Raw genomic sequence first — 14,909 nt, 5'->3', positions numbered from 1 at the left:
GCCTGGGTGGCTTAGTTGTTAAGCAACTGTCTTTGGCTCAGGTCATGATCCCAAGGTCCTGGGATCGAGGCCCACATCTGGCTCTCTGCTCAGTTGGGGAGCCTGATTCTCCCTCTGCCTGCTGCTCCCCCTACTTGTGTGCTCTCTGTTAAATAAATAAATAAATAAAATCTTTAAAAAAAGAAAAGAAAATGAAATGAAAATCCCCTGAGGCCTGGTAATCACTACATCCCTCCCCCCCTGCTACCCTCACCTCCCCACGGGCCTTCCTCCACCCCCGGGCAGAGGCCTTGGCCATGTCACTGCTTTTACCACCGCACAATCCACGCTGAGTTCTCCACCCCAGACACTGCCCAGAGCAGCACACAAGAGAAGGATCAAGGGGCTTTGGCTCAGAAAAATCTGGATCCAAAGCAGCAGTGAGAGCCAGGCCGAGGTGCACTCCACCATGCTTTGGGGACCCCCTTGCAGGAGAGGCAGAACCGTTTGTAAATGTGGAGTTCCCTATGGCGAGTGCCTGACGGCTGAGGAGGACAGACACACAGCTGCCACGGCCTCCCAAGGGCTGCTGGACCTCACTCTAGCCATGAGGCCGAACCAAGTATCAGAAGCAGACAGCTTACCCCAGCAGCATGACCTACCCGCAGCACCACCAGGGAGCCTCTGAGGCCCCGGCCCTATGCTTTGCCTGCCAGAAGGCTGCGCCAGGTGTCCTGGGCAAGGGAACTCTCCTCTGCATCCATCCAGGGCCTTGTCAGGCAGAACACAGACACACTAAGGGGGCAAGAGACACACAGCCCAGCCTCCTGGCCTATGGGACTCCAATATCTGCAAATATTTATTTTCTTCTCCAGGACTCTGGTGAAGGAGGAGGTCAATAGGAAAAGATCTCTACCTCTGGGTCTGGCAGGGGTAATAAGCCAGGGACAGACAGGATGCCCGTGGGCCTGAGCCTTGTGCTGGGGGGCTGGAGAAAGGGTGGGCCACCTTAGAACTGGATGTGGTACCTCTTCTTCATGGAGGAACGAAGGGTGGTCTTGAGAGGTCTTGAGAGCAGTTCGATGGATGAGGCAACAGGCATGGGAGTCACCGACCTCTGCATGACATACCTGTTTGCCTGGGACAGGACCAAGGGAGAGGACAGGAGGTAGGGGGAGCTGGACAAGGCCAACTCCAGGAAGTCAGAGCCTGAGGCCGTCACGGAGAGGGTGGCGCTGGGGGAGAGGGAGGTGGCAGAAGAGCTGGTGTTCTTATCAGGATCCGGGTCCTTGTGGCTGCAGGGGGCCGCCAGGTGCATGTGCGGGCCCTGGTGCTCGAGAATGTCATGCAGCCCGAGGTCAGGTGTGTGGGTGGGCGACAGGTTGTTGAAGTGCAGGCTTTGGTAGATCTGAGGTGAAATCTGAGGGGGCAAGAGAGCAGGGGAGTTTGGGGAATTCACCCAGGATCAAGAACAGGCTCCCAGGAAGGATGGGCCCTGGGGTCTTCCTGGACAAAAGAAGTTTCCAGAGTACCGTGGTTTTCATGGAGAACCACACCCTGCTGGCACTGCAAGCCCACCATGGGCCAGGCCTGGCACCTGGCCCTTCTCCTGGGGTCGGCAACCACGCTTCGTGCTCAGCTCAGGACTATCCTCATCTCGGAATGAGACCTCTGGACTCAAGATGGACTTGAGTGGGGCCCTCACCTCTCCTGTCAGCACACCCCAGGCTGCGCTTGGAGGCCCATCTCTAGAAGGCAGGAATGCTGAACAGCCTCCCTCGGCACTGCCCTCTCCCCGCCCAGGCCAGAGGGCTTCTCTCCCTTCAAGTGCCCACCACAAAGTGGGGAAGCTGCATGGCAGACGCCTCTGGGAGAGGCTGCAGTCTGCCCGAGAGAGGGAGGATGGGGTTCAGAGCTGCCCTGCAAAACCCCCAGCCTCCTTTTCCTTTCCCCCAGCAGAGCACCCTGCCATTCCCTCCATCCTTTACCCAGCACAAAGAGACCCTCCCCCATGTCTGCTCTAGAGTGGCCCATGGTGTGGCGGTAGACAAGTAACCAGAGGAATAGCCAGACTCTGGGAAATTCTTGGAAGTTTAGCAAAAGTACCAGGCCCGAGGAGAATCTCCTCCCCTAGGCCTGATGAGCTGTGTCCTCAGAGACAAAATCGGTGTCCGTGGCCTCACCCAGGGCCTCTGCAGCCAGACCAGCCTCACCCCAGAGCTGCCCGTGGCCCTGCCCTGGCCTTGAGGGCCTGGTGGACAGGAGGGTGGAAGGTGGCTGCTGCTGCTGGCGGAGGCCGCCAGCACCAGCATCTCAGGGAGCGAGCCCTGCCCTGTGTCACCTGGTGCTTCATCCAGCCGTACTGCACTTCAGTGGACAGGAGTCGGGGGCTCCGGGACCGAGCCTTGGGCTTGTACGCTGCTCCCACAACTTTGCTCATCTGCGGGAGCCATGGACAAGAGTGAAGCCTCGGGGCTGGCCGTGGCGGGCCCCTCTGTGCCCCTGGGTCCCCCACGCAGCCTCACCTGCTTGCCCTTGGACTCCCACTTGAGCCAGCTGCGCTCGATGTCTTCCAGGGAGCGCTCTCCGGCCCATGGGGACGTCTGGGTGATCTTCTGCAGCTTAGCCCACGCCTCAGCCTCTCTGGTGGCCTTCCCATTCAGGAGAGCCATGAGAGCCACCTGTTCCCGCCGCTGGTATACTAGGGCCTCGGCCAGAGCCCGCTCCTCCCTGATGGAAAGGATTTTCCTTCATAAGACACCCTCATGCCACAAGGCGGGCCAGGCTTCCCTCGGAGCCCAAGAGAATTTCTCCCTCCTGGGCTCGATCCTCTCCCAACCTTCTTATCCCTCCCCCAAGGCCGTACCGCTCAGGTCCATCATTAAACAGTGTCCAGGCAACGTTAGCAAAGCCCAGATTAAACCAACCCCCGACAAGTCCTGCGACCTTTCCTACCACCCTGTGCTGTCCCCCATGGAGGCCTGATACCCCATCTTGACTTTACCTGGACCTCGCCTTGTGAAATAGTTAAACACCCTCTCCCTCCCAGGAAAACCCTGCCCCTGCCTTGTTTGCTGACCCCACATGGGACGTATGCCTCGACGAGAGGGGAGGAGCAACAAAGACATATGGGTGCCTGGAAAACTACTTACGTAACAAAACCCAACTCCAAGAATCTCTTCTCCTAGGAAGAATTTTTGCTTGATCTACCCCATGAGGTGACTGTCCTCTGAGCCATTCCTGTTCTTAACAGTCCCCTCACTTACCACATAAAATAGCAGCCATGAATTTGCATGTCCATCTCCCCAGAGAACTAGGAGTTCTCTGAGGCAGAACCTATGTCTGGATTGCTTTGGATTTCTAGAAGCCAGCACAGAGTCTGGCACTCAGCAGGACCACAATAAATATTTTTTTGAATGACCCCAAATTATCTGAGACTTGGTTAGGATTAAGAGTGGAACATGGATGCAGGAGGAACCTGGAGAGGAAAGCAGCAGCAAGCAGCAGCCTGACCCCCCACCACAAATCAGGGCCTCTAGCCACGTAGAAATGGCCTCAGCAAGGAAGCCAGCCCCGACTAATCAGGACCTGACTCCGGGGCTGGGGCCCATCGAAGAGCTTGCCTTTTTATATTTTCTGCTGGTTTGTACTAAACTTTCAGCTGAGATGGGCTCCTAGGTCACAGCTGCCACCTGTACAGTCAGATTGCCTGCGGGTCCCAAGTCTCTGGCCCTCCCCAAAGGTGCCCACACTACCAGACCCAGACGAGGCTGCCCAGGACCTGGGAAGGCTCCCAGCATCCTCCTCATTGGGCCAGCAGGACCAGGTGGGCTGTGATAACTCACTCCAGCTCTGGACGGAAGGCCTTCTGGGCAGCTTCTGCAGAGCCAGCCTCCTCCTCCAAGCTTTTTCTCACTTCAAGATCACCAACCATCTGAATATCCTGCAGCCTTTTCCAAACACTCAGGCCAAACGTCCCTGTGATTTAACCAGATGTGGCTCAATAACAAGAACTAGTCTACCTCCCTCTCCTCTGATCCTTCTGCCCTTTACCCTCCACCTTCAAGAGTCATCTAGCAAACCCTTACCCCTGGCCTGCACTTCATCGTGCTTACCACAACCAGGCATTATGCTGGCTACTCAAAAAAATACCTGAAGGAATGAGACACTAGCCCTAGAATATACTTGGAGCATAGGCCAAAGCATCCAGCCCCACATGTAGGCTGAGATGGAAAGAGCACTATGGCAATGACCATGACCCTCAGTTGGTCTTACGTGGTTCATGTATCAAGTAACAATGGCACAGAATGACCAGGCATCCATCAGATGTGAGGTGGGGTGGAACTGGGGAGGAACAGGGCTGGAGGAGAAAGAAGGTAGTAAGAACAGAAAAACATCAGTCCCACTTTGGGGCAGTGCATAGCTAGTAGTAAGTCATTCTCCTGCTGCAGAATTTTTTAAAAATTAAAAAATATATATAGTCAGAAATCCTATTTTAAGAAGTTATCACAGATCAGTAGAAGTGAAAAAGAGTAGATGAATTAAAGTACAGAAAGGGAAGAGTCCTTCCAAGAAGAACTGAAATTGAAGGCTGCTTCTTCCCTGGGAGTATTTTCTGAGTCTGGGCATAGGCTGAGGGAGAATCAGGGTCTGCTTCAACAAAGGAAGTTTCTGGAAGGAAAAGAAACCATCCGGGCTTCTGAGCAGGATGGATCAAGTCTAGTGGAATTCCACATGCATTGCTGCGTCTTCCACAGGATATTTGCTGAGCCCTGGGGGAGCTGAGGGCCTGGAAGTTGGGCTAGACAGAATGAGGTTGTTGGGAGACAAAAGTCTCACTAGTAGAAGAAGACTTTAACAAACACAAACAGACTTCACTCATGAGACAAACTTCACAATGGAAGACAGAAGCAAACAGTCTAATGAAAGCTGCAGCCCAGACCCAGCCCATTCGGCTCCTGATTGTAGTGAGAGGAACAGCCCTATAGAGAGGAACTAGCACACACACTGGAGGAAAAGCATACCAATTTCAGTCTCTGTGGTGCTTTTATACAAAGTCCAGAAAAGTATTGGGTTTCATTTTGGATTTGGTTTTAGTTTTGGTTTTGGTTTTGGTGGTGGGAGGTGTTGTTTTTGTTTTGGAGGTTTTGGAAGGGTGGATTTTTTAATGCATATAACATGTAAAAAGACAGGAAAAGTATAATCAATAATAAAAGGAAGAAATAGGCATTAGAATCAGACCCACAAATAATTCTGATGTTGGAGCTATCAGATAAAACTTTAAAATAACGATTGTAAATACTTAAATAAAATAACAGAAAATATGAACAAAGTGAAGGAAAAGAAGGAGAATTTCTATAAAGAATTGGATTCTATAGGAAAGAAACAAATGTATATTTGAGAACTAAAAAGCATACAAAATGAAGAAATAACTGAATGGACTTAATAGCAGGCTGCATACAGAAGACAGAATTAATGAATTGGAAGGCAGGTCAGCAGAAAATATACAAAAAATAACTAGAATGCAGAAATTGAAAAAAAATAAAACAAACAAAAAAAGAAAAACAGAGAGAACAGAACAGAGTATGAGAGATAAATGGGGCACAGTCAAATGTTCTAATATACATGTAACTGGAACCCCACAATAGGAGAAGAGAGGATAGGCAAAGAAGTGCTGAAGAGATAATATTTAACAATTTTTTAAAACTGATTAAAAATAGCAACCCACAGGTTGAAAAAGATCCGTGAACTCTGAGCAGGATGAACACTAATAAAGCCACACTTAGGCACATCATAGTCAAACTGCTGAAAGCCAAAAGTAGTCAGAGAAAAAAGAAAAATTACCTTCAAAGTATCAACTTATGGGGCATCTGGGTGGCTCAGTTGGTCAAACAACAGATTCTGTTTGAGCTCAGGTCATGATCTCAAGGTCAAGAGATCAAGCCCCATGTTGGAGTCTGCCTAAATGGATTCTGCTTAAGATTCTCTCCCTCTCTCTCTGCCCCTCTCCACCCAACCCAATTCACATACTCTCTCTCTCAAAAAAAGAAAAAGAAAGAATCAACTTACAACTGACTTTTCAAAAGAAAATATAGAAACCATAGATGATAGAAAAAACTTTTTTTAAAGTACTGAAAGGAAATAAAACTCCACTGAGAATTCTATGCCCAGTAAAATAGTCTTAACATTTTAAGGCAAAATAAAGATGTTTTCAGATGAGAAAAATCTTAAAGAACTAATCACTAGCAGGGATGCCTGGGTAGCTGGTTAAGGGACCAACTTTTTTTAAGATTTTATTTATTTATTTGAGAGAGAGAGAGAGCATGAGTGAGAGAAGGAGCAGTGGGAGGAAGAAAGTAAGATTCTTGCGGAAGAAGTGATATCAGTTTGGGGTGCCTGAGTGGCTCAGTAGGTTAGTGTCTACTTCAGCTCAAGTCATGATCCCAGGGTCCTGGGATCAAGCCCCACATGGGGTTCCCTATTCTGCCTCTCTGTCTGCCTGCTCTCCCTGCTTGTACTTTCTCTTTTTTCTCTCTGTCAAATAAATAAATAAGTCTTGAAAAAACAAAAAGAAGTGGTATGAGGTCAAGAGTGCATATTATAATCTCTAGAGTAACTGATAATGAATATTATAAAAATATACAATTAAAGAGCTAATAAAGGAATAAAACAAGATAATCGTTTTAAATACTTGACTAATCCAAGAGAAGGCAGAAAAGGAATAATAAAGGAGTGAAGAACAGAAAACAAGTATTAAGACAATAGACTTAAACCATATAACTAATTTCTTTACTATTTGAATGGACTAAATATCCAATTAAAAGGCAAATATTGTCAGGATGAAAAAAATAGGTCTTAATATAATGATCTTCAAAAGAGGTACATTTTTTAAAAATTTTATTTATTTATTGAGAAAGAGAGAGAGAGAGGATGAGAAGAAGAGAGTCATCAGGAAAAGCAGACTCCATGCTGAACAGGAAGCCTGATGTGGGACTTGATCCCGGGACTCCAGGATCATGACCTGAGCCAAAGGCAGTTGCTTAACCAACTGAGCCACCCAGGTGTCCCAAAAGAGGCATATTTAAGTATAAGGACAGAGATAGGATGAAAAGTCATGCAGGCAAGGGGTAATTGCAATACAATTATAAGATGAATTAAATGCTGAGGTTAAGGTTGACCCCGTGGTAACTACAGTTAACAATACTATATTGCACACTTGAAATTTGCTAAGAGAGTAGATATTAAGTGTTTTCACCACCAAAAAAAAAAAAAGTAACTATGTGAGGTGTAGATGTATTAATTATCTTGATTGTGGTAATCATCTCATAATGTTCCCATATACCAAATCATCATGTTGTACACTTAAAATGTCAGCTTACTCAGTCTTTTTTTTTTTTTTTGGTTTCTATTGCTATGTCTTCATAGTCACTAATCTTTTCTTCTGTAGTATCTAATCTGCTCTTAATCCTATCCACTGTATTTTTATCTCAGACATTGTCATTTTTAATTTTTAAATTCAATTTGTGTCTTTTTACATATTCCAGCTTCTCTTTAATATGCTGTTTTCTTCTATCTTTTGTAACACATGAAATATATTCATAATATTTATATATATTATATATTATGTTACATCTATGTATACTATATTATATATAATTTATAATATTACAAATGTATTTGTATATGTTATATATAATTTATACTACCTTTGTATTATATTATGTATAATATTTATTATCTATGTATATTTATTTATTATAAATTATACCTCAGAAATTATTATTCTTTGCTGCCTGCTGTCTAATGCCTGGAAACTGTTATATATGTATTTTGTTCATGCTTTTAGTCATTTAAAGTGGGAATGTAAATCCAGTCCCTGTTACTCTGTCATATTTGGAACCAACAGCAATGATAGGCAATAGAAACAGACCCAGAAGTGAAGGATATACTGGAATTAATCAGACTTTAAAATAACTTCTATCAAAATGTTCAAGAATATAAAGAAGAAGATGAGGAATTTCATCATAGAGCAGCAATAAATTTAAAATAGTCAAAAAGTTTTTACACATATAAGAGCTGAAAAGGCAAGGAAACTGAAGTAAACTAATTCTAAAAGGAATAAACCTTTGGTAAGAGACAAGAGACCAAAGCTGCTTTCAATCCTGGCAGAGTAATGACAGGAAGATGAGCCCTCTGTGGAGGAGGAGAAACCAGATGAGTCCTTTTGAAATTTTGCCAGCCTCGCACAACATAAGAGATGATAACCCAGGATGTTTCAGCCACAGGGCGAGTATGCAGCTACCCACCGACTCTTTCCCTCAGGCCTTTGCAGGGTATATGGTGGCCATACAATGAAAGCTGGGGGCTGTGCAGAAGAGCTGAGAGATAGACCATGCATGTAGAAAGCTTAAGAAGCATAAGATGCAGGGCACTTGGGTGGCTCAGTAGGTTGGTCCTCCACCTTTGGCTCGGTTCATGATCTTAGTATCCTGTGATCAGGCCCTGCACCGGGCTTTCTGATCAGCAGGGAGCCTGCTTACCCCTCTCTCTCTCTCTGCCTACTTGTGAACTCTGTCTGTCAAATAAATAATTTTTTTTTAAAAAGAAAGCATTCTTTATGTGATAGCTAAATAGGTATATATTTACTTTCTGAAAATTCACAAGCTGAACCCTTTTGGTTTGTGCTTTTCTTTATGTATGTTATATCTTAACAAGTAAGTTTATTTTTAAAAAGAGAAAGGAATGTGCCTTCTCAGATATATGCTTTGCAAAAATATACACGGGCAAATAATTTGGGGTGGGTGGGTGGGTGTGTGGATGGACAGTTGATGGGTGGATGGACAGTTGATGGATGAATGGACAGACTGCTGAATGGACAACTGGAAAGTCTCACATCCTGTGATACTGTCTGGGCAGAGCCAGCTGCTGTAGTTTGAAACCCCACCCCACAGGATATAAGTTTTATGCTAGCTCAGGTTCTAACAGGGACAGGGCCATGATGGGCCATGTGGCATGGCTGAGCTTCAGTAGGACCCATACCAATGGTGTCACCGGAGAGTTTCCAAGCCTTGACGTCACCGTCCTGGCCACCACTGACAACCAGCTGGAAGCTATCCACATACAGGATGTCGGCCACACTATCCAAATGGCCCTTCCAGGCATTCAGAAGCTTGGGGGGAACCAGGGAAATGGTCTGGCCAGCCACAACCTACGGGGGACAGTACAGGAGAACTACTTATACTGGAGGCAGTAGAGCACTCTGGAAGGATCCTAGGACACAGTCCCCTGGCCCATGTCCCAAGGTTCTAGTTCTAGACATGTTCCCACATTAACTTAGGTAAGTCCTGGCACTTCTCTGGGCCTCATTGGTCCTTTTGGTAAATATCATAAAAAAGCATTTGCATATTACTATGTTGCTTACCAGCTGCATTTACAGATCATTCCATTTGAACATTATAACAACCTTACAGGATGTGTGAGTCTCACCATTTCACAGAGGAGAGAAATGAGCCCACAGCCACATAGCTAGAAAGTGGTGAGGCTCGGACAAGAACCCAGTCTTCTTCTAAAATTATTCAGAGGGGCACTGGGAATAGAACAGGGTGCGCAAGGGAGTGTTGGATCACATTACACTATGAAAGAATGAACTCTACTTAACTGGGAAATAAGTAAAAATAACCAAGACTGTCCTAAATAAAACAATATTGAAGGGGGATATATTTTTACCATGTTTGAATATGTTAAGTGACAACATAAAAACTTGAAACAGAACAATGGGAGATGATAGAAAGCTCAGAAACCAACATACATTTATATAAAATATCTATATGTGAGAGTGCCAGGAAAATTTGTGGTAATGGAGAGCAGGACCCATAAGCAGTGATGGAATACCGGGTAAACTATGAAGAGAAACTTCAATCACTGTTGTGTTTCTTATGACTAAAGAAACCCCTGAGCGCCTGGCTGGTTCAGCTGGCGGACCTTGCAACTCTTGATCTTAGGGTTGGGAGTTTGAGCCCCATGTTGGGCCTGGAGCCTACTTGAATAAACATTTTTTTGAAATTTAAAAAAACAACTAAAGAAACACTAAAAGGGCCATAGAATTCTTTTTAATGAGACTTCAAAATATCTAAAAGAAAACATGAGTGAGTATTTAGCTTATCTCTGATTAAGAAAGTGATTGACAATAGGAAATACCACATTGGGAAGAAAAACTGACTTGAGCCTCCAGAAATTGTCATTTTAAAATTGTCATAAATAAAATTAAAAGGTAAATGACCAACCAGGGGGAAATGCTGGCAATATATATGACAGATAATAAGTTAATATTTTAGTAAGTTTAAAAATTATTATAGAAAAAATGATTATGGATCATTTACAAAAGATGGTTACCACAATAGAAGAATGGACAGAGGACATGAAGAGACAATTCACAAAACTATGCATGGTCAATAAAATAAGATGTCAATATCACTAATAAGCAAAGATATCTTCATTAAATCAATCTTCATCAATTAAGCGGCTGGCGGCTCAGGTAGACTCTTCTTCTAAGAGTCTTATATCCCATGGTCCTGGGATCAAGTCCCAAATCCAGCTCCCTGCTCAGTGGAGAGCCTGCTTCTCCCTCTTACTCTGCCTGCTGCTCTGCCTACTTGTGCTTTCTCTCTCTCTGTATCTCTCTGTCAAATAAATAAACAAAATCTTTTTTTTAAATAATAAATAAATAAAATCAAAGGAAACCATTTACATCTAAAAATCAGCCAAAAGTTGTTTTTTTCACTTCAAACATTTATTTATTTAATGCCTTCTATAAGCAAGGCACTCTATCGACCCAAGGAACCCTCACTCAGATGAATACCACTAATAATAAATATTTCTTGCTGGCAAGGATAAAGCAAAATATTAGAAGTACAAAACTCTATAAACTTTCTGGAGTGCAGTTTGCAGTACATAGTAAAGGCTTTGGAAAGATTTATGTTGTTTCAGATACTATTTCCATGAGATAAACTACCAGATGTGCAGGTAAACAACTACGAACAACAAAAAGATTTGTGAAAAAGAAAAATTGCTCAATCATTTTTATAGCTTTTAAATACAGTCTTATTGAAATATAATTCACACACAATTTACCCATTTAAAGGGCTTGCTTTGGCGGTTTTTAGTATATTCACAGAGTTTGCAACCACCGTTACGATAAATTTTAGGTCATTTCATCGTCCCACACTTGATGTAAGTGGAATCAGACAGTATGTGGTCTTTTGTGACTAGCTTCTTTCACTTAGCATGTTTTCAAGTCATGTGGTATTTTAGTGTATATCAGTACTTCATTCCTTTCCTTATGCATTCATCCATTGTGGACATGTGGGCTGTTTTCACTTCTTGGCTATTACAACTAATGCTGCTATAAACACCCATATATAAGATTTTGTGCAGAAACGACTTCATTTCTCTTGGGTGTATTGCTGGGTCCTATGGTAACTCCACGTTTAACTTTCTGAAAAACTGTTAAACTGTTTTCCAAAGTGGCTATATTGCCTTATGTTCTTACCAGCAATGTTTGGGAGTTCCAATTTATCTTTTATTATCTATATTATTATCTACACCCAACTCTTCTTATCCACAGCCATCCTAATGAGTGGGAAGTGGGATCGCATTATTGTTTTGATAGGAATTTCCCTACTTCCTAATGATGCTCAGCATCATTTCATATACTTATTGGTGATTTGTATCTCCTTGAAGAAATGTCTAGTAGATCCTTTGCCCATTTTTAATTGGGTTAATTGTCTTTTTATTGTCAATGTGAAGGAATTCTTTGAATAGTCTGGATACTAGTTTCTTATAATATAGATGATTTGCAAATATTTTTCTTCTATTCTATATGTCACCTTTTCCCTTTCTTTTTTTTTAAAAAAAAAGATTTTATTTATTTGACAGACAGAGATCACAAGTAGGCAGAAAGGCAGGCCGAGAAAGGAGGAAGCAGGCTCCCTGCTGAGCAGAGAACCTGATGCAGGACTCGATCCCAGGACCCTGGGATCTTGACCCGAGCTGAAGGCAGAGGCTTTAACCCACTGAGCCACCCAGGCGCCCCACCTTTTCCCTTTCTTAACGGTGTCTTTTGCAGGCTGAAAGTTTTTAAATTTGACAAAATTCACTTTATTTGTTCCTTTTGTTGCTTGTGATTCTGTGTCATATTTAAGAAATATTGTCTAACCCAGAGTCGTGCAGATTTCTCTCTATGCTTTCTTCTAAGAGTCTTATAATTTTAACTCTTCCATTTAGGTCCATGACCACTGAAGTTAATTTTTCCGTATGTTGTGAAGTATGTTCTTCTCTGTTAGATGTTCATTCTTCTGATGTGGATATCCAGTCTTCCCAGCACCATTTGTTTAAAAAGACTATTCTTTCCTCCATTTGATCATTTTGGCACCTTTGCCAAAAATCAATTGACTATGAGTTTATTTTTCCCTTTTAATTCTATTTCATTGGCATATATGTCTACCCTAATGCTAGTACCACACTATTTTCACTGCAGCTTCAGAGTAAGTTTTGAAGTTGCGAAGTGTGACTTTTCCAACTCTGTTCATTCTCAAGATTTTTGAACTATTCTAGGTCACTTGTATTTCCATCTGAAAAAATTCATATTCATTCATTCATTCATTCATTCATTCATTTTTTTAATTTTACATTTTTAATTTTTTTTAAATTTTTATAAACATATAATGTATTTTTATCCCCAGGGGTACAGGTCTGTGAATCGCCAGGTTTACATACTTCACAGCACTCACCATAGCACATACCCTCCCCAATGTCCATAACCACACCCCCCTCTCCCACACTCTCAGTTTGTTTTGTGAGATTAAGAGACTTCTGGTTTGTCTCCCTCCCAATCCCATCTTGTTTCATTCATTCTTCTCCTACCCCCTTAACCCCCCATGTTGCATCTCCACTGCCTCATATCAGGGAGATCATATGATAGTTGTCTTTCTCCAATTGACTTATTTCGCTAAGCATGATACCTTCTAGTTCCATCCACGTCGTCACAAATGGCAAGATTTCAGTTCTTTTGATGGCTGCATAGTATTCCATTGTGTATATATACCACATCTTCTTTACCCATTCATCTGTTGATGGACATCTAGGTTCTTTCCATAGTTTGGCTATTGTAGACACTGCTGCTATAAACATTCAGGTGCACATGCCCCTTCGGATCACTACATTTGTATCTTTAGGGTAAGTACCCAGTAGTGCAATTGCTTGGTCATAAGGTAGCTCTATTTTCAACTTTTTGAAGAACCTCCATGCTGTTTTCCAGAGTGGTTGCACCAACTTGCATTCCCACCAGCAGTGTAGGAGGGTTCCCCTTTCTCCACATCCTCACCAGCATCTGTCATTTCCTGACTTGTTAATTTTAGCCATTCTGACTGGTGTGAGGTGGTATCTCATTGTGGTTTTGATTTGTATTTCCGTGATGCCGAGTGATGTGGTACACTTTTTCATGTGTCTGTTGGCCATCTGGATGTCTTCTTTGCAGAAATGTCTGTTCATGTCTTCTGCCCATTTCTTGATTGGATTATTTGTTTTTTGGGTGTTGAGTTTGCTGAGTTCATTATAGATTTTGGACACTAGCCCTTTATCTGATATGTCGTTTGCAAATATCTTCTCCCATTCTGTCAGTTGTCTTTTGGTTTTGTTAACTGTTTCCTTTGCTGTGCAAAAGCTTTTGGTCTTGATGAAATCCCAATAGTTCATTTTTGTACTTGCTTCCCTTGCCTTTGGCAATGTTCCTAGGAAGATGTTGCTGCAGCTGAGGTTGAAGAGGTTGCTGCCTGTGTTCTCCTCAAGGATTTTGATGGATTCCTTTCTCACATTGAGGTCTTTTATCCATTTTGAGTCTATTTTTGTGTGTGGTGTAAGGAAATGGTCCAATTTCATTTTTCTGCATGTGGCTGTTCAATTTTCCCAACACCATTTATTGAAGAGGCTGTCTTTTTTCCATTGGACATTATTTCCTGCTTTGTTGAAGATTAGTTGACCATAGAGTTGAGAGTCTATTTCTGGGCTCTTTATTCTGTTCCATTGATCTATGTGTCTGTTTTTGTACCAGTACCGTGCTATCTTGATTATGACAGCTTTGTAATAGAGCTTGAAGTCCGGAATTGTGATGCCACCAACTTTGGCTTTCTTTTTCAATATTCCTTTGGCTATTCGAGGTCTTTTCTGGTTCCATATAAATTTTATGGTTATTTGTTCCATTTCTTTGAAAAAATGGATGGTATTTTGATAGGAATGTGTTAAATCTGTAGATTGCTTTAGGTAGCATAGACATTTTCACAATATTTGTTCTTCCAATCCAGGAACATGGAACATTTTTCCATTTCTTTGTGTCTTCCTCAATTTCTTTCATGAGTACTTTATAGTTTTCTGAGTATAGATTCTTAGCCTCTTTGGTTAGGTTTATTCCTAGGTATCTTATAGTTTTGGGTGCAATTGTAAATGGGATTGACTCCTTAATTTCTCTTTCTTCTGCCTTGTTGGTGGTGTAGAGAAATGCAACTGATTTCTGTGCATTGATTTTATATCCTGACACTTTACTGAATTCCTACATAAGTTCTAGCAGTTTTGGAGTGGAGTCTTTCGGGTTTTCCACATATAGTATCATATCATCTGCGAAGAGTGATAGTTTGACTTCTTCTTTGCCAATTTGGATGCCTTTAATTTCCTTTTGTTGTCTGATTGCTGAGGCTAGGACTTCTAGTACTATGTTGAATAGCAGTGGTGATAATGGACATCCCTGCCGTGTTCCTGACCTTAGCTTTTGGAAAAGCTTTCAGTTTTTCTCCATTGAGAATGATATTTGCGGTGGGCTTTTCATAGATGGCTTTGATAATATTGAGGTATGTGCCCTCTATCTCTACACTTTGAAGAGT

General features: G+C 42.9%; 1 protein-coding gene across 1 annotated transcript in view; it reads right to left on the bottom strand.

Moving 5' to 3' along the window:
• Positions 1–820: 820 nt before the first annotated feature.
• The window catches only part of EFCAB8 (EF-hand calcium binding domain 8), a 59,744-nt gene continuing 45,655 nt past the window's right edge, over positions 821–14,909 (bottom strand). Inside the window, exons 23-27 of the mRNA XM_013053406.2 lie at positions 9,019–9,187; positions 3,825–3,957; positions 2,505–2,709; positions 2,321–2,419; positions 821–1,399 (exon numbers count right to left, since the gene is read on the bottom strand). Of these exons, the coding sequence (XP_012908860.1) occupies positions 989–1,399; positions 2,321–2,419; positions 2,505–2,709; positions 3,825–3,957; positions 9,019–9,187 (1,017 nt within the window). The 3' untranslated portion in view covers positions 821–988. The remainder of the gene's footprint in view (positions 1,400–2,320; positions 2,420–2,504; positions 2,710–3,824; positions 3,958–9,018; positions 9,188–14,909) is intronic.

Source organism: Mustela putorius, unplaced genomic scaffold, assembly GCF_011764305.1.
Source record: "Mustela putorius furo isolate JIRA1106 unplaced genomic scaffold, ASM1176430v1.1 tig00000743_pilon_pilon_pilon, whole genome shotgun sequence".
NCBI classification, from domain to species: Eukaryota; Metazoa; Chordata; class Mammalia; order Carnivora; family Mustelidae; genus Mustela; species Mustela putorius.
The sequence above is the reverse complement of the archived record's forward strand: the minus strand, read 5'-3'. Positions and strand labels throughout refer to the sequence as shown.